This window comes from Petromyzon marinus, chromosome 21, assembly GCF_048934315.1.
Source record: "Petromyzon marinus isolate PM22_M1 ecotype Great Lakes invasive population chromosome 21, UKy_Petmar_22M1.pri1.0, whole genome shotgun sequence".
NCBI classification, from domain to species: Eukaryota; Metazoa; Chordata; class Hyperoartia; order Petromyzontiformes; family Petromyzontidae; genus Petromyzon; species Petromyzon marinus.
In genome coordinates this window covers 12,731,226-12,751,920 of record NC_133687.1, presented here as the reverse complement: position 1 = coordinate 12,751,920, position 20,695 = coordinate 12,731,226, and the positions used below count along the sequence as shown (strand labels likewise).

Genomic DNA, 20,695 nt, shown 5'->3' with positions numbered 1-20,695 from the left:
CAGTGAAATCCGCTTCGGGGTTTCAATCCAAGAAGCCCATGCAGCCTCTGGAGAAATCTGGGCCCTGTGACAAGCCCAACAACCACCACAGATGCACAAAACATTGCGTACACTTCCCAACGGCTCGCTCACACCAATGCCGATGGAAAGGCCTCCACTAAAGGGAGCTCTCGAGAAGCTCTACAATGTATTTGGGTCGACACTTCCACACCAGCCAGACGTCTTTTGAAGGTGGCGAGAGTACCCACGCTTGACCCCATCGCACGTGATCCCGCCGACCGACCCAACTGTGCCGTATCAATTTCTACTGCTGGGTGGACAGAGGCGGCCCGATTTTAGTAACTTGCCCATCGCTTTAACTGCCACCTAGGGCGCTTGAAACGAACCGGCGACCCCTGAAAATGTTCAAATCCAGAGCCCGCACCATTTACGACGCTTCTCTACTGCACCCAAATCAATGGCACCTGTAACTACAAAACCCGAGGTGGAGTTCAATGCCTGCCTGAAGTGGAGCCGGCGTGCATCACTGGTGCGCACAAACACAAAGTACTCACCACACCTGCACACGACATACACTCCTCGTACACTACACACTCCGGGTGAACTTGTTGTAAACTTGCTTAGCATTAGCACGCATGCACACTTGTTGGTCTCAACATAAAACTTAAAAACGTACGTACACAACACACACACACCTGTAATCACTACATTCACCACAACAACAAAAAACCAACATGAAACAAACACACTCTTGCAGACTTAACTCAGTCACTATGTATATTTTAGAACTGCTTTTTGTGTTTAGTTTGTTGTCCTTCCCCAGCACCTCCGATCAGTACGGCTGGCTACGTATGGTGCGAAAGAAGTTCAACATACATACACACAACCATGCACTGGGAGCACCTGGCCAGGAATCAAACATGTTGCACACTTGTAAGCACTCGGCACTCTTGACTCGCCAAATACTTAGCACACAGACGGGAAGAGTAAGGATTCGGTAAAAAGTAACGCTTCAGGGTCTAGATTCGATTCAGGAATCGATCCTATTGTTTTTCACAATGTGGTAAATGCAGCAGCTTCAATTAGCTGCAGGGGGCCCTGTGAAACCCATTCTGTACAACGCAAAAAAATAATTGAAAAACATTTATTAAAACACGCGTGATTTGCTGCATATGTGAGTGCAAGAATCAATGTTAATGGATGCATTGATGCATCCCTTGACGCACTAACACTTGTGAAAACTCAACAAATGCAGTCACCCAATATACACAACTTACACGTCACACAAAGACCACCCCCCCCCCACCCCCCCGTGTAGCCTTGAATAGGCTGCTGGGGCGATGTGTCGTGAGCAAGCACCTAATACCGGCAGGGTGATATTGGCCAACACCACGCCATGGTCTCCAAAGCAATGATGTTTGCTACACTGCACCAGATACTCAATTAAGACCAAGTCGATCTAGAGAAGGCTCTGGACCGCATCCGATATCACTTGCCGGTGATGCTTGCCATGGCCAGGAATTGAACTCGGGTCGCCGGCTTCATGTGCAGTGCGTTAACCACTGCACCAACGCTTCCACTACACATACGTTTAGTTTCTTCGGTATGTCGTCCTTCCCCCGCACCTCCGATTAGCGCGGTTTGCTACGTACGGTGCAAAAGAAGTTCAACATACATACCCACTGTACCTCACGCACATGCACGCACGCACGCACGCGCGCACACACACACACACACTCGCCCGTTTTCCTCTTCGCTGCGAGCCATGGTCAGGAATAAAAGGTTGCCACGTCAACCCTGCGTCAACAGCTGCCCTCTCTCCACCTGTTTTTTTTCCTTTCACCGTCTTCTGGTCCCTGCCACAAACCTCCTCCAATCACCGCAACCCACATGCCCCATGCACCCGTACGTATCTCCGCGTCTCCGCTCCTTAGTGGATGTATTTGTCCATGAACTTTTTGTGGAACTCCGAGCGCAGCGTGTCATTCACAAACTGCTTCTCGTTCTTGGTTTCGTCCACCCCCTTGGCGCAGTTCTTGAAGACCACGTCGTCGTCCCACCTGCACGCAAACAACGCCCCCCGCCACCAGCAGTGCAGCGTTTAACATTATCCATAATAAAGGTAAATATAAATCGTTAACACGCCACGACCACCAGACCACAACTAAATTGGTTAGGTTTGTCACGTAAAACAAAACGTGCCAATTACTTCAGCACACTGGTTGTGTTGGAGAGTATACGCACATGTACAACTGCGGTACCGCGATGTTTTGCTGGTTATTACAACAATCAGCTTCACCAGGCTATTAGCCAGAATTGTGAGGAAGTACTCCCGTTTCGGTCTTCAATCGGGAGAGTAAAGGTGATGTCATCACTTTAACCCACAAAAAAACCTTTATGGATTATTTATTAATATTGGTTGCAAAAGCCTCCGTGTTAAAGCCTTTAACCGACCGTCATGGCAAGCGCCGTTAGTTTTTTCGCACAGTATGTAGCCGACCGTGCAGATTGGAGGTGCGGGGCGGGGGGGTGGACAACATACTAAACACGGAAAGCAGTTCTAAAGAAGTGAGTTTTCAATCTAGATTTCAAAGTGGTTAGGTCCAGTGGCTTCCGAATATCAGAAGGGTGTTCCAGACGGTTGCAGCATCGCCTCTAAAAGCGAGCGATGCAGTGACCATATTTGTTTGATGGCCAGCCAAAGGCCACTGTGAAGATGACCATGGTGCTGTGGTCAGTACCATGCACGCCCGGTCACCTTTTTCTCTCTAGTGCTGATGTTTTTACAAACTGCACCATTTGCTCATTTAAGGCCGAGTCGGTGCAGAGGATGCGCAGAACCGGTTCTGATAGCACTCACCAATGATATTAGCCATAGTCAGAAATCAAACTCATGTCACAGGCTTCGTAAGAGTAGTGCGCTAACCACTAAAAATACAGCTCCCCACATACACAGAGACATACCAAGATAGAGACACAGGCAAGTTCTGGGAGAAACAGCCTTTGACATTAACGATTCCACAAGACCGTAACGAGCCACCGTGCTCCCCTTCCCCCAGACACACAACACGGCCATAATGAACCTGGAGGACCTGTCTCGTCTCCAGGTGTACAACGCACCTGCGCTTCACCTTGAACCCCTCGGCACCCGTCAGGTTCATGAGGGGGTTTCCACTCAGGATATTCTCCGTGCGAATTTTCTCCTCCTCGGATTTCTGTTCCCGCTCCTGTGGGAGACACGGCGAGGACCCATTGAGGATACAGTGGAGACACAGGGAGGATGGAGATATACGGTGGTTGGTATTTTTGTTATAGACATGCAGCGGGTTGGTGAGAATGAGTGGGTAAACTGCTTGGGATACAAGCAGACACGGTGGAGACAGAAGGAGAATGAGTGTGCAGGCTATGGATGTAGGTGAATGGGAGACAGGGAAACAGGACCAGTAGGTGGCATACAAATGGACACAGAGGCAAGGAGAATAGGGACAATTTTAGGAGACAAGTGGACAAAGAGGGATGACAGGGGAATAGGGAAACTGGCTGGGAAATAATTCGGTATGAGTGAGATGGGAGGGGAAAAGGATGGAAGAGGAAACAAAAGAGATAAGAGAACGTGAAGTGATATTAGCATCTACGAGGGTGTCAAAGCAAAGGGTACACGGATTCAGGCTGAGACAAGCAGACGCAAGAAACGGAGAGTGAGAACATCGACTGGGACCCAGGAGAGACAGAAATTAGAGTTAGAATGTTTATTTATGCTGAGAGAATCTGATGAGCTATAAAGCCCTTTTTCACAGATGTCCAGTAGAGAAAGCAATACAGGGGAGACAGAAATCAGACAGCGGACACAGAAGTGAGTTGGGGATGAAGGCAGACAGATGTGAGACAAGAACACAGGGGGACAGCGACGCACGCGCTTGGATTGCTCCTCCGCCCGCTCCTTCTTGATTTTGCTGAGCTCGGCGAGCAGAGCAGCTGTGTCATCTTCATCATCATCGCTGTCCTTATCCGAGGCATCTTCGTCCTAAAATGCGCAACACATAAACACGCTAAGGCACAGAGGCATTCACAAAAACACACTTGTGCACACCCGCTCATTTATGTCTGACCACGCAAACACAAGCATAATTTGGACCACCATTGAATTATAGTAGTGGTGATGATGATTATTATGATGGGAGTGATGGCCGAAGTGGCGGTGATGTTGATAACTGTAATGGCAGTGATGATGAAATAATAACGGAAGTGGTGCTGTAAATTGTGAAGTTGATGGCCGTGATGCTGATGGTAGTGATGGTGGAATAAGTGTTGACAGCAGTGATGGTGACTGATGACGGTGGTGAAAGTGGTTTTGATGTTGCTCATAACGTTGACAATAATGACTAATGATGATGTCTATGGTGACGGTGCTGGTAACGATGTTGCCATCCGCGGCTTCACCTCGTCACTCTCGATAGGGTCATCAGCGTCGATATTGGCGGCAGGGATTTGGTCGATGCGCGGGCGCTTGGACGATGACGAAGAGGTGATGTGCTCTGCACACGCACAAGTTCAATAAGGTGAGCTGTGTTCCTTGTGTTGTCTTCGTTGTCTTGTGGTTATTATGTCCATTGTCGTCGTTGTCCGTCCACTGTGTTTGTATGTTCCATGTGTTGTGTTCATTGTGGTGTTTTTTGTGCGTTTTGTGTGTTGCTTTATGTGTACATTGTATTCACTGTGTTGTGTTCATTGCATTATATATAATATAGTCTTCATTTTGTGAATTGTGTTCGTTGTGTCTATTGCTTGGATTGTTAGTTGTCAATTGGTGTGTTACTTATTTTGAGCCCATTCTGTACAATTTTTTCCTTATGAACACTTTTGCGTAAACTGCGTCTATCTCGAGCAGTGCGCTAATTCATTCTGCTCAATGCATGTGTGGACTATGCAGTACAGGAGGGGTGGGGAACTTTGTCCTTAATGAGTACCGAATAAGACTTTCAAACAAAGTTGGTGGGCCACAGGTAAACACACAACTCACCGTTATCCAATGATAATGCAAATAATAAATGTGCAGTGGACCAGGCAGCAAGATGCCCTTGCAGTGATAGATATGACTGAGCACACTAACGTTAGAAACGCAGTGTTGCTAGATCAAAAATATCCCCCCCCCCCACCCTGTACCCGATTTATGCAGCTGAGATGCTTACAGTGATGGGTAAATATCATTTGCAGGCCGTTTCAAAGCGGTGGGTCTCATGTGGCCGCAGGCCACAACGAGGTAAAGTTCTGTACTGTATCTGGAGCACAGGCCGTAAGTTCCCCACCCCTACAGTGGAGTCTCCACCACTCCGATCACTCAGCTGCCCCCCCCCCCCCCACCGCTGGCCCGTACCACGAGGCGCGCGCGACCGATCTCGCCCGGTTACTCGCTCGCGCTCCTCCAGCTCCCGGCGGAAGTCACGGCCACGGACCTCATCCACATTGTCCTGGGTCGACTGCCTGGGGGTGTCAACATTATCAGCAACATCATCATCAGCAGCAATCATGATTCTCAATTTTTTGCATGATTTGTGAGCAGTAGTAGGTATGTTGAATTACTTTCACACCGTACGTAGCCAACCGTGCAAATCGGAGGTACGGGGAGAGGTCAAAAAGCAGGAGCAAGTTCATCATTGTAGTAACAAGATCCGAAATGGCATTCATTATTATGTTGCCAGATTGCAACGCTCAGTTACATGAGTGTAGTTGCTAGGGGTGATGTCAGAACTTCAACTGCGCCGAGCCAATCAGCTGCAAGGATGTTTGCAGCAAACTCTCATTGTACAGCAATCAAGTGGATGATCAAGCACTCACTGATTTATTCTGATCACTCGCTCACTCACCAGAGGTTAGTAGCCTCCTTATCACTCTTCTATCACTCCTACCATGGTTACTGTTCCCGTGGATTTATCTTATCGATTCCTTCACCCATATTGAAGACACGGTTCACTAAACTGAATGATTCTTCTGATCAATACTGTGTTCAACCACCATGATGCAGGTCTCAACAACACACTCACTCAGCAACTCACCCACTTACTCCCCACACTGGAAGTCACAACGCTTATATATTGGTTTCTTCCCTTGTCCTACATGTCTTTAAAATTCCCTCCCATGATCTTATTTCTCAAATTCTTAGATATATTCACCAGATGTGTTAACTCCTATCTATTACAACTTCAGTGTTGCTGTTTGTTGTTGGTGTCCTAACACAACACCGATACATAACCATGCAAACACAACAACGTACACCAACTGCTCAAACACAACCACCACAAAGAAAATGCTCAAACACAACTATACAAAATAACTGCTCAAAAACAACAAAGATCCCCCATATAGCCTAAACAAACTGTTAGGAAAAGTGCTGTTTACGAGCACCTTTGAAGCCCGGAACAGTACATGAGTGGGTGGCCAGCACTATACCCGACCGCCTTTGTCTCCCCAGTGGCAATGTTTTTACACACTGCACCAGGTACTCATTTGAGGCTGAGTCGACCTAGGGGAGACTCAGGACAGGTTCAGATAATCGTCACTGGTGCTGGCCATGATCGGAAACGAACTTGGGTCGCCGGGTTGGTAGCGCAGCACACTAACCATTACACTAACACCCTCAAAAACAACAACCACAAACGTACTAGAATAAACACAACTGCTCAAAAAGAAGACAAATATGGGCCACGAGAAACTTATTTCCTAACTTAATAAGTAATCGCAAGTGTCCGTTTCCATATGGAAACAGTTACACGCCATATTAAAGCTTTAGCATATTAAATACTTGTGTAAGTCATTGGGACTTGGGCTCCAGGATCTCAGCAATCTTGACCAATAAGCCAAGCAACCACCTCCTGTTATGTGAATTAACACAGTCGCTGTGTCGGACAATGTTTTCGTGCCACAACCTCCTGTATACCAGGGGAGGTAGTTAAAATCTCGCCACCGCGGCACCCTAAACTTGGTTTAATCAAGGGTGGTTGATGCCTAGATTTGAACCGAGGATCTTAGCAGCGGCAGCTTAGCGCTCTGGCCTCTGAGCCCCTCGGCCACCTCTGAGCCTCCTACCTGTACTTGATCTTGGTGTGTCCGGGGAGGTCGCGACTCGAGTACTGCTTGGACAGGGCACTCAGGTCCCCGCTGCCCTCACCTTTGCCCCTCCCGCCCCTCGCCGGCTCGAACGTGGGGCGAGCAGCAGTTGTCATCGCAACCTGGTCAGCATGGCAACATTCTCATCATCACCTACCATAAAAATCATCATAGACATGAACATTACATTCCATATCTGTATTATCACCAACACTTTTGTAAAAAAACGTGCCATCAGTATAATTCATATTACCAGCATGACTTTGAGAGGCTGTGTATGAAAAAGTACTTCGGTTGTTAAACGACAACCAGTACACCATTAACCTGGCCTTCTCCACGTCTGCTCAGATTGACATTCGTACATGGTGTAGTATGCTTACAATGATCACTCGGGAGACAGACAGCCGGGTGTGGTACTGGCCACGCCACCTCCACGTGCCGCACCAGTCTTAATAGGTGATCGCTTGCAATACGTACCAACATAGTCTATTTGGCTATAAAATATATATCTTTGTGTGCGAGCTATATGTATTTATGTGTCTCTGAATGTGCTCGTATCTGTGTGCACCTGTGCTTATGTACATGTCTGTGTCCGTGTGTAGCTGTGCTTGCGTATTCATTTACCCGCGTCTATAGATGTTTGCGTGCACTCTTACTTAAGTGTTTGTCTGTGCCAATACATGCGTCTGTGTCCGTACATTTGCTTATGTATGCCTTTGTCGAGATATACATGTGCGTACTCATACGCGTTTGAGTCTACGAGTGGTCAAGCCCTACTCGTACACAAAATAAGAACGCTACCTTGGGACAAACGCGGCGTTAATGGAGCCGCGCTGCTCGTCAGGATATCACATCACACTGATATTTGCCGAATGTTGTTTTTTTACTTGTGTTGGTCGCAATAATCACAACAGTAGCGGGATTCGCGTCTGGGCCTAACAGTGGCGGGGTGTGGGGAGCCTCGACATCGCCTGGTTTCGCACGCACGACGGGCGCCTTGAACGCCGCCGAGTTACAGTCGAGAACGCTAAGGCCTCGCCGAACACTGGAGATAAAGCAATTATCACGCGAAACTCCCGAGCCAAAAAAAAACGGAACCCTGTACCGATTGCGACGTAACGTTGCGTACGATTAAGCACAACTATAGTTGCGTCAGTTGTAAGTGCCATTTAAGCATACAGATGTGAAATACCTTTAAAATTATCTACAGGGCGAAGCCTGGATTGACTAGGCCTCAATTTCAAACACTGCCGATGTAACCGCTGCAAGCGTCCTCAAAACAAAGACTACCGTTCTGGGTAACACAGAACGAAGGCACTCGAGTCGCAACATCGACAGAGCCTCCGGCGAGTACCGTAAGAAGTTAGAAGACGAAACGTTTCCTCACCTTTTTTTATGCCCAAAAGCGCTTTCGCGAAACCGCGGGGGCCTGACGGAGAGCCCGGACCACGTGACCGGCTCCTTGACGTCACTTCCGCCCTCGGCGCGCACCCGCCACGTGCGTTCGCAAACTCGCTGTGTGTCATATTCTTGGTTCTTTCGGTAAAGTCACGTGGTTTTCACACCTGATGATGATGATGATTGCTTGTTTTGCAAATTCGTGAGAATTTTATTGTTTTATATTTTTATTACTTTATTGTTTCCCTTCTACGTGGTGACTTTACCGAAAGAACCAAGAATATGAATCCCTGCAGTCACGAAAGCTTTAAATGAAAATTCGCTGTGTTTTTGTCACGTAAACAGAATATGCCAAAGTTTGTCACACAGAACATGCCAAAGTTTGTCACACAGAACATGCCAATTGGTTACTAGTTCAGCACTCACCGGTTGTGTGTTGGAGAGCAAATCCACAGCATTTACAATCTTGAGTACGACGTTTCGCCAGTAATTGCAACCGGCATCATCAGGCGCACAGCCAGATTTGTGGAGAATCCTCCTGTTTCGTTCCCAAACTAGAGGGAAGGATGTGATGGCGTTACTTGTGAGCCCTTCTTGTGCGAAGTGGGGCGGGCGAGGTTAATGAATGCATATAAATTACAACGCGATATAACCCCCAAAAGCCTGTATTATGGATGATATTGGTGGCGAAAGCCCACGTGTTAAACTCGCTGTGGGTCTAATGCGGAAGGGGGTGCCAGGTGGGGGAGCGGTGGCGTAGCTGTTAGCGCAATTCGCAACGAACCCGGCCACCCGAGTTCGATTCCCGCTCACGGCCAACACACTAACACGACCAAACCTTACCGGCTGTGTCGGGTGGTTGGAGGGTTACGACACATTTATACTTGCGCGATCTAACCCAAATTTTTTTATTATGGCCAAAATGTTGATTATATAAACCGGTCATGGGCCTTGCCCTAGGTAGACTCAGCCTCAAATGAGTACCTGGTGTGGTGTGTATTTCCGCCCTTCATAGGTGCTCGCTAACAGCACTTGCCCCAACAGTCTGTTCAGGCTATACGGGGAATATTTGTCTTTTGTACGAGGTTGAAGCCCTCATCGAGCAGTGGCTAGACCATGGCTGATGATGATGATAACGGCAGTACGCTGCAGTCAGCAAAGTTCGGTCTAAATTTGAACAATTTCCAGTTCTGAAACGTGCTCAACAACACATCGGTTTGACTGTAGCGGACCCGTACATGTGCCGCTAAACCTCCACCCCACTCTCCTGCCTCTCCAAGCCTGCTGCTTGTCGGTGGGTAGGGGAGGCGGCGAGCGGGGAGTGATTTGACAGCGGAAGATTTGACAGCGAAAGAAGCAACCAGCAAGGCGAGCAAAACGTCGCAGGGTGCCATGGGCGGAGTTTGCGGTAGCGGTGGCGGGGGGGGCAAGGGGTGAGGGCAACGCCCCTCCCAAAGACTTGGTCCATTTATTAATTTATTTTCAGTACTTTACAATTGAGACTAAACATACATTCATACGCACCCGCGATTCCTAATACGATGGACTTAGCGAACCCCTGCCCCCCCCCAATATATAGAAGTCAAACTCCGCCTATGCACGGTACCGAAAGAGCGTGTGGTTCAACTCGAATAAACGCAATTGGAGAGATCCCTTTTGGCGTCCTCTGGTCTAACACCGTTTTGAGACGAGGCTCAAAAGAAAGCCGTCTCTGGTGTGGACCAATCAGTTTCAAGGACAATGCCAATATATTATCAGAGTACGGTTTTTTTTGTTTGCATTCTGACCACAAGTATTGTGGTTAATGCAGACATGATTCCTTGTAAAAGGTTTCAGTTTGGTGTTTTATAACATCTTAACACCTATTTTGTTGCCAGAAAAAAGGGGAAAACCTATTCTCATATTTTGGTACTGGCAAAGGAGGTCCCATGATGTAGAATTGGCACTGTTGTTGTCCTGCGTGCTGCTATTTACCCAATAAACCCGTTGTTCAATTTGTAAGAGGGAACTAATTGAACGATTGCAGTGAGTGGCAGCTACTGGCCACACGCAGGGCCCGATTGTGTTGAGAGCCTTGAAACGATGGTGGAACTCAGCAACGGAGGTGTCAGATATTGCGAAGATCTGAACAATGTTCTCCCCGGGCTGCACTGACTTTCTTTCGGCAGCGCTGCCACATCGCTGCACAGAAAGTCAATTGGAGTTTCAGTTTCATTTATGTTGGTATAGCCCTGTGAGGCATTCGGCTCTTGAATCGGGTGCAACCGCAACAAACAAACAAAAAACATGAGCAAAGAAAACATCTTCACGTGACTATGTTGGACGGTTGAGGTTGAATCCCTTCTATCGATGCCCCCCCGCCACCCACCTTCGTGGCCTATGCAAGGAGAAGCACAGAACCTTGCCCAGAGGTGATTCCACAACGAAGCACTGCACGAGTTGGAGGCTGCACGCGGCTCCCCGAGTTTCCCTCGTGAGTCAGAGGCGACCCGGTGTTCTCTGCATTAGACCCCGAACCGGGATTCGCGTAATTTGGGTGACATTCGGGGTTGATGCGGAGCAGGTGTATTGTTATTTTTCTCTTCGTTGTTGTTGCTGTGTTGTTTATTAGTGTGTTGTGGAAAATATTAAAGGGTTTGTTACAAGAGGTGGTGGTTTTTCGGTGAACCGATCTGAGTGGCCGTGCTCTACAGAGCTCGTATGGCTGGGCGGCTTCACGAGTGTTTTTTTTGGGAGGTCTGGGTGGACCCCAACCAAACCCTCACCTTGACCCTCACGGGACTCCCACGTCGCAGGGGCGGACGGGGAAGTGCTGCCCTCTACTGTATGGACAAGACTGAATTCTGTCAATCACAATCTGGTAATCGAGCGGAGAATTTAACAAAGCGGACTACTGATGCGACCCAGAAGGTCGAAACCTTGTCCCAAGCTTGATGTAACAAATGATACTGGCTGATGTTCGTCAGGAAAGCCAATAGGCCGTTGGATGTAAACATTTGTATTTATATCATGGAACTTTTTTTTGCCAATATCAAAGTATGAAAAATAACAAGAGGTTTTACCCTTTCTGGCAATACAACAGTTGTTAAAATGATCAAACACCAAAGAGAATCAAGTCTGCATTAATCACACGTACTTGTGGTGAAAATGCAAACATGTAGGTGCTCGCCCCGAGCTACAAATCATCTGATAGTGCAGTCTTTGTGCTGTTCGTCCTGTGGCGTTCTCTGGGCATAGAGAAGGCTGTCTCTGTTGGAGGCCAATCCGTTTCAAAGACAATGATTATCATATCAGAGCATAAATCGTTACTTAAAGCTTTCGTGACTGCAGGAATTCATATTCTTTGGGTCTTTCGATAAAGTCACGGAGATACGTCCTGACGACGAACGCTTGTGTTGCGATCGAAACATCGTAGTTTTTTTTATTTTCTTTGAACTTATCTACGTGACTTTACCGAAAGACCCAGAGAATATATCAGAGATTGAGAATACGTTTTTTCCCATTTTATCTGGCAACAAAACATGTGTTAAGTTGTTAAAACACCAAACTGAAACCTTTTACAGGAATCATGTCTGCATTAACCACAATACTTGTGGTCAAAATGCAAACAAAACACACTGATATATGCATTGTCTTTGAAACTGGTTGGTCCACACCAGAGACGGCTTTCTTTTGAGCCTCGTTTCAAATGGTGTTAGACCAGAGGACATGATTCCTTGTAAAAGGTTTCAGTTTGGTGTTTTAACAACTTAACACCTGTTTTGTTGCCAGATAAAAGGGGAAAACTTATTCTCATATTTTGGTACTGGCAAAGGAGGTCCCATAATATCAGAGCATGTTTGTTTGCATGTTTTGTCACAAGTACGTGTGGTTAATGCAGACTTGATACCTGGCAAAAGTAATATATCTGGTATCTGAACATCTTTACACCTGTTTTATTGCCAGAAAGGGTAAAACCTATTCTTTTTCCATTTGTATTTATATGTTGACAACAACCGTGTATGGATGCGTTTACCCAAAACGCTCCACTACACCGTGAGTTTGCGTACACAATTTCGTTTGCAGGTCACACGTCGAAGGGGAACCCATCGTTTACATGGCGTGTTCTTGCCAATAACATATCTGGGAACTCAGCAGCTGTTTGGCATTTTTTTTTAATCACAAGCCTGACTTTGCTGACCCAATAAGATCGAAACCGGACCAGTTTGCTTGAACAAAAAAAACCCGCTGCTGGTTACTATTGATGTGGAAAGCCAAGAAGCGGCCCAGTACACTAATACTTGTGTTTATATGTGGAGACAGGTATTGCGCTTATACAGCGCTTCAAATTTGTTGTAACACTTATAAATATTTGCAACAATACCACGAGAAATGTTCTTCCGAGGCTCTGGAGACCACCCGGAGCAGATTCCAGGCAACGTGTTGACAATGATGGCGAACAAGTGGAGACTGACTTTTTTATGCTATTAACATACATTTGTTATCATGTTACAGTATATTATCCGTTCTTTTGACATTAAAAAAGCGATAGTCTCATATACAGTGAGGGAAAAAAAGTATTTGATCCCCTGCTGATTTTGTACGTTTGCCCACTGACAAATAAATGATCAGTCTATAATTTTAATGGTAGGTTTATTTGAACAGTAAGAGACAGAATAACAACAAAAATCCAGAAAAACGCATGTCAAAAATGTTATAAATTGATTTGCATTTTAATGAGGGAAATAAGTATTTGACCCCTCTGCAAAACATGACTTAGTACTTAATGGCAAAACCCTTGCTGGTAATCACAGAGGTTAGACGTTTCTTGTAGTTGGCCACCAGGTTTGCACACATCTCAGGAGGGATTTTGTCTCACTCCTTTTTGCAGATCTTCTCCAAGTCATTAAGGTTTCGAGGCTGACGTTTGGCAACTCGAACCTTCAGCTCGCTCCACAGATTTTCTATGGGATTAAGGTCTGGAGACTGGCTAGGCCACTCCAGGACCTTAATGTGCCTCTTCTTGAGCCACTCCTTTGTTGCCTTGGCCGTGTGTTTTGGGTCATTGTCATGCTGGAATACCCATCCACGACCCATTTTCAATGCCCTGGCTGAAAGGAGGTTCTCACCCAAGATTTGACAGTACATGGCCCCGTCCATCGTCCCTCTGATGCGGTGAAGTTGTCCTGTCCCCTAAGCAGAAAAACACCCCCAAAGCATGTTTCCACTTCCATGTTTGACGGTGGGGATGGTGTTCTTGGGGTCATAGGCAGCATTCCTCCTCCTCCAAACACGGCGAGTTGAGTTGATGCCAAAGAGCTCCATTTTGGTCTCATCTGACCACAACACTTTCACCCAGTTGTCCTCTGAATCATTCAGATGTTCATTGGCATACTTCAGACGGGAATGTACATGTGCTTTCTTGAGCAGGGGGACCTTGCGGGCACTGCAGGATTTCAGTCCTTCACGGCGTAGTGTGTTACCAATTGTTTTCTTGGTGACTAGGGTCCCAGCTGCTTTGAGATCATTGACAATATCCTCCCACGTAGTTCTGGGATGATTTCTCACCGTTCTCATGATCACTGCAACGCCACGAGGTGAGATCTTGCATGGAGCCCCAGGCCGAGGGAGATTGACAGTTCTTGTGTTTCTTCCATTTGCGAACAATTGCACCAACTGTTGTCACCTTCTCACCAAGCTGCTTGGCAATGGTCTTGTAGCCCATTCCAGCCTTGTATAGGTCTACAATCTTGTCCCTGACATCCTTGGAGAGCTCTTTGGTCTTGGCCATGGTGGAGAGTTTGGAATCTGATTGATTGCTTCTGTGGACATGTGTCTTTTATACAGGTAACAAGCTGAGATTCAGAGCACTCCCTTTAAGAGTGTGCTCCTAATCTCAGCTCGTTACCTGTATAAAATACACCTGGGAGCCAGAAATCTTTCTGATTGAGGGGGCCAAATACTTATTTCCCTCATTAAAATGCAAATAAATTTATAACATTTTTGACATGCGTTTTTCTGGATTTTGTTGTTATTCTGTCTCTCACTGTTCAAATAAACCTACCATTAAAATCATAGACTGTTCATTTCTTTGTCAGTGGGCAAACGTACAAAATCAGCAGGGGATCAAATACTTTTTCCCCTCACTGTAAGTGTTAATAACAAATGTTGAAGCACCTCATATTTGTGGGGTAAAAGTCAGGAAAGCGCCAAATAAAGTTAGTTTCTGAGATGTCTATCAGTTTCCCTGCGCCGTTATCTCACACCGCCCTGTGATTATTCGTCTCATGACAATGACACCGACGGCACATAAAACAATAACAAGTTTTAAAATAACAAGTGTCAAATAAAAAGAGGTGATGGACACGACTCAACAGTGAACTCGCTCTTTTAATAGTTAATCAAATACAGTTCATTACTAAATCTCCCATTTAATTACAGATCGGTATTTTTATTTTCAAGTTGTAATAATTACACTTCTTTCCATCGAGTTAGAATCTAAATATGCAACTCGCCATATACAAAATTTCCCGTAACACTTTTTGCTACTGCGGTGTGTGCATGTTAAGTTAAACATTTGAAATTGCTTTAAAAAAAAAATCTTAAGTTATACTTAACGATACCATATGGGTCCGTCACAAATATAATAGCAATAATAACAAACAAAAACCTTCAATATAAGTCACGTTAACATTCCCAGGTGGCCTCATGAAGAAGTGGCTTTCATAACAAATACTTTCTTGCGATATCCAAAACGTAGTCTGGTGGTGCACTAGCTAAGTTCGGTCCACACGCGAGCGGTCAGTGGCACAACAACATCTCACTTAGAATGGTGCAACTCGAATTGCCGCCACTGCTTTCGTCCACTACATCGGAGGACGCAGGCAGTTGTGCAATAAGTACGAGTCTGGGCGTGGTTAAAGTGTCAAGCCACGCCCTTTCGAGCAAAAGCACCCCACCTCACCTATTTTATGATCAGATTCACTCGAACCAGGGTCGGAAGCAGCATTATTCACAAGCGTGCACGTGATGGAATAGATCACTCCAAATTGTTGAGCGAATCATTTGACGGTAGTCTTCTCGACTTGCATGCAACCAGTTGCACAGCTGCTCACAACTGGTTGCAAAACACACAAGCGATTCAGTTTTAAGCAACCGAATTTTGGTAACTTATGGCTCAGCGTGTGCTCACTGATCAACTGTATTGTACTCCGCTCGCAACCCAAAGAATCCAAGATAGAATCCTGGTTGCAGTTTGTCAAACCCTACTCATTCCAACCATTATCGCCATCCAGTTGCTGTTCATAATATCAAATTGTGGGAAATGCAGTTGTTTTTAATGACAAAATCACCCATAATACGCCAATAGTCAGATTTCGAAAGCTAAGCGCAGGTATGAGCCGAGATAGTGATTGGATGGGCAACCATCAATCATAAAAGGTGCCTTAAGGCCGATGCAGGGCTACCGTGTGGGTTTGAGGGGGCAATGCAGCAAAATTGCAACATTTCACTGTGCTTCTATGCTCCTGGCCTTCACTCCGCACCGATCAGCGTGAAGTATGGTAACAAAACACTCACGACTCGCACGGTGTGGGAAGGCTCTCATCCAGCAATGAACTGACAAAAGAGGGCTGCACATCTACAGATTTATTTGGAAAAAAAAATATTCCCCACCGTGAGAACTTTCCTCCACTCGTTCAGTCTCCCTCAAAAGATGAGCGTCACTGGTCAACATGTTTGTCCAGGGAGACAATTTTAGCAAGACTCGTGTCTTGACGATCTTTGGTCATTTGCCTTAAGATAATTTAAACACTTGCTGTAAATGATGCACTCGGGCAGAAAGTGTGTGCAGGCTTTAAACAAATCATCAACCATGGTCAACCCACTGCTTGATGAAGGCCTCCCCCCCAAGCAGTCAGTCTCACACGTGACTGCAATGTATGAATCCACCTAGCACGAAGCAACTGCTAAACCAGTGCCGTACTATCTGCTATACAACATATGGTTCAGAAACATGGTAATTAATTACAGCAACAAAAAATTACCAAAAACCGAAAGGTGTGAAAATCAGCAGTGAGATTCCACGCTTGGAATCATACTGAGATAGAGGCATATATGCGTAAGAGAACATACGCAGTTTAAAGGCATTATTCAGACCTAAGTGGGCTTTGGGCAAGACATGCTAGTCATGACCGATGGTCAAGAATGGAAACAAATGAGTAATGTTTTGTCGCCTTTAGGCAGTGCCTAACGTCAACAGTGATGGGAGGGGGGGGGGGGGGTTTATCCGCATAAAGGCCTCGAGTCACAAGGCAACAGCAGCAGTAGGCAATGATGGCTAAACTGTTTTGACGATTCTTAACAAGGCTGAAACCAACAGTCGGTCTTCATTGTCCTTTTGTTGCTGGATTCTTGAGTTAATGTTTAAAGCAAGGCAGCGTTAATTATCTTATTTTAATTATGTAGCGCCTTCTTAAAAGGCACTGAATAAAATAATTAACTTTGTACAGCAGAAGCGTGATGAGATGAGGATGGTAGTGCGCGCGTATGACGACGCGTGAAACAAACGACGAAAATGAAAATGAGTGGTTAATGATGAGTGAGTGTGATGAATGGGTAGGGAAGTTGGGAAATGGGTAGGGAAGTTGGGAAATGGGATGATGTTCATGATGGGGAAAGGAGGGAGAAGAGGAGTTTGGTTAAGTGAGGGGAAAATAAGCGAGCCTTAAGGGAAGAACGAAAAATGGGCAGCGAGGCCCGACTGTTTGACGTGTAGCGGCAGTTTGTTCCAGTGTAAGGGGGCCAGAAGTGAGAAAGAAGGGAATCGTGATTAGGCACAGGGAGGAGAGGGAACAGAGCCAGCTGGGATTGTGAACGCAGAGGGCAAGAAGGAGCGTAGACTGAAATGAGGGAAGCGAGATACAGTGGAGGTCAGACCATGGAGAGATTTGTAAACTGGGGTGAGGAATTTGAAAAGGCAATGGAAATAGACCCCAAGACCGGCCCAGGACACGGTGGCGGGACTATGTCGCTCAGCTGGCCTGGGCACGCCTGGGAATTCCCCAGGAAGAGCTAGAGCCTGTGTATAGTGTAATAGTGTAGTGTAATAGTGTATAGTGTAGTAGTGCCGGAGTCTGTCGCCAGGGAAAGGGAGGTCTGGATCGCCCTACTCAACATGCTGCCGCTGCGACCCTCACCAGGACAAGCGGATTGAGAAATTAACGATAATAGCTGGACGAGGAGAGGTGATGTGTACGAGTGGTAGGTGAGATTGAAGATGATCCGGCATTTTGGATACGTTGGGAGAAGTTTCAATGAATAAGAGGGAAGACCAGCATGAGGGAGTTGTAGTAATGGAGTCGAGCGAAGATAGAGTGTATTATAATTTTTGCAACCGTATTTGAGATGAGGGGGCGAGACTTTGCAAATGTTGTTACAGGAGAGGATAATATGAGTGTCATCAGCAAATAAATTATGAAGGTTGAATGATGAAATGAGGGAATCGAGAGGAGAGCCGTAGAGAGAAAAGAGGGGAACAAGGACAGCACCTTGGGGGGGACACCGACAGTGATGGCGGATGGGGGAAGAAGTGACGTGGTTTGATGAGAATGCCGAGGTGCGCTAGAGAGAAAAGAGAGTAGGATGGTAAAAATGTATCGAACGCTGCAGTAAGGTCGGGTAGTATACATGTGGCTTGATGTCACGTGCTATGCGACGCTAATGGGGGGGACATATCCGATGCTCATAATTGTACCTTTAATACAATCTATAAAAAATCCCCATTTGCCAGTTATTATCATCACTCATCTGTGCCATTTCGTTGCCAATGGAGACATCAGCAATGAACTTGTCAAGATGAGAATGTGGCCCTATCATTTGTATTATCTAGCTTAGGCCAACAGTACAAGGGGCAGGCTAGTTATAGAAGTTCAGCCCTTTGTCAATCCACTGCACGATTAGGGCCTTCAAATGCCGTGGAGGGAGGAGGGGGGGGTTCATAGAGTTAGTTTGCACCATACTGGTCAGTGCGGTTTGATGAAGACAGGGGGACATACATAAGGGATCACAACATTTTTGGAGGCAACTTTTCCAAGTCACTTCAAATTCATTAGAGCCACCTTGGGAATGTAGGACCCACCCAAGAACAGGTCAAAGTAACATAAAATTGAGCCTAAATAAAATAACATTAATCACCTCATTCTGGGCTTTTGCCTTCAGCTATCACCACCGGTAAGACAAAGTTAATCACTGCACTGGTGGTTAAAGTGTTGCTTCAACGTTTCATGTCTCCTCCCTCGGTTCGACATCGAAAAACGCACACACACACACACAAAGTAAAGAGTTTTTCACAAATGATACGTATATTAGAATTAAATCATGCTAAATCCCATGATCTGAACCATTTAAAGAAGTGGAGGAGGTAGGCAGTGATGTCATTCCCGACATCATATTTGTATATGCAAGTGTGTGTGTGTATTTATGGGTGATAGCTAGTGTGGGTCCGCCTGTTTGTGCGTGATGATAAAGTGTTTGACAGTGTGTGGGTGTGAGCAAGTGTCCGGCAAAAACAACCCCCTACCGCCTCCTCGTTGGTGCCGGACAATATAACGCTGTGGTAAGGAGCGCCATGGGGGAAGGGCAAATTTCGTTTGGCCATTCCCCTCATGGGGTTTGTAGCCACCACAGTGGCCAAACGGGGCTCTGGAAGAGTGCGAGGGGCTGGTAACCCCTCCAACTTCAATCCAAGTACCACGCACAGACTGTAACTATAGGGGCATCTCACTCCTGTGTGCTTGGAAAGGTCCTGGCAAGGACTATTCAACAACGCCTTGCCAGGCACGCTGAGAAGATGCTTGCGGAGCCCCAATGTGGTTTCAGGAAAGGGCGGTCCTGCAGATGCCATATTTTCTGTCCGTCTGCTAGAGCAGAGGTTTTGGGAATTCCAACAAGACCTACATGTCTGATTTATTAACCTGGTCAAGGCCTATGATAGCATCAGTAGGCCTGGGCTCTGGGTTGTTCTTCGTGCTTTCGGAGTCCCTGACTCTTTGCTCACAATCATTAAGGATCTGAATGATGGTGAGCGGGCCCAGGTAAAACTGCGTGGCCGGGAGTCGGAGCCATTCGCTGTTCACCTTGGGGTGGCGACAAGGATGTCCTCTGGCGCCCACAATATTTAATATCTATTTTGACCACATAGTTCGTGAAGCCTTCGATGGCTATACCGGAGGAACTTCCATCTGGTACAGATACAATGGGAGGCTGATCGATGCCCGGGTGTGGTCAAGGGATTGCTCCGTATTGGTCAACCATGTTACGTATGCCGATGATCTGGTAATTGTTGCTCACTCAGAGGAGGAGTTGGAGACGCTGCTGCTGAACCTGGAGCGTGCCACTAAGAGGGGCGGGGCCGTACCATCCAGCCCCACCAACACTAAGCACCTGCCTGGGTATTTTGGACCATCAGACACTCCACCCCCACAACTTCCAATTGGTGATGGGGCAGTTGTGGAGAGAGTGTAGAGTTTCCCATACCTAGGAAGTGTGCTCATGACCGGCTCCGGTTTGACAACTCACTCAGAATTAGTCGAGGGGCATTATCTTTTCATCGGTTGCGTAACGCTGTGTGGAAGCTACCTAGTCCGTCGCTCCACACGAAGCTTCAGGTCTTCTCGGCCACAGTTATGCCCTCCCTTCTCTATGCTTGCGAAACGTGGACCCCACCTAATGGAACATCTTCGCTGGTTAGAAACATTTAGGCTGGCCTGCCTACGATCCATCCTGGGTTTAACCAGGCTGGATTGTGTGAGCTCACAAATCCTCGAAAGATCTGTACAAAGTCCCATTGGTGAGGTCCTCCGGCAGGCAAGGCTGCATTAGCTGGGTCATGTAGCCTGCATGCCTATCCACCACATGCCTAAACAGCTTTTGTTCGGCCAGAGAGGACTAAACGGTCACAGCACGGGCTAGAGAAGAGATGGAGTGATACGGTACAAGAGGATGTGGAGCTGAGTGGACTTGCCGATGACTGGTACCAGCAGTGTCAAGATCGGCCTCTGTGGAGGAGGCTCATGAATGACGCGACTGGGGAGTTGGAGGCAGTCGCCCCCCAGCAACAACGGAGGGCAGATGAGCGACACTCACAACAACGAGCCAAGTGCAGGGTGGCTAAAGAACAACAAGTTGGCATAGTAGGGGGCACAGGTAGTGCATC

General features: G+C 46.7%; 1 protein-coding gene across 2 annotated transcripts; it reads right to left on the bottom strand.

Moving 5' to 3' along the window:
* Positions 1-1,795: 1,795 nt before the first annotated feature.
* On the bottom strand, positions 1,796-8,580 carry CWC15 (CWC15 spliceosome associated protein). 2 transcript variants are annotated; one of them, XM_032958341.2, is made up of 7 exons: positions 8,492-8,580; positions 7,084-7,226; positions 5,375-5,481; positions 4,441-4,535; positions 3,914-4,024; positions 3,121-3,227; positions 1,796-2,060 (listed from the first exon to the last, which is right to left on the bottom strand). In XM_032958341.2, exons 2-7 carry the CDS (start codon positions 7,218-7,220, stop codon positions 1,931-1,933), a joined length of 687 nt encoding a protein of 228 aa, XP_032814232.1. In that variant the 5' UTR covers positions 7,221-7,226; positions 8,492-8,580; the 3' UTR covers positions 1,796-1,930. The 2 variants fall into 2 exon arrangements, with proteins under 2 accessions (XP_032814232.1, XP_032814233.1); XM_032958342.2 differs by lacking the exon at positions 8,492-8,580 and adding an exon at positions 8,297-8,369.
* Positions 8,581-20,695: the final 12,115 nt, after the last annotated feature.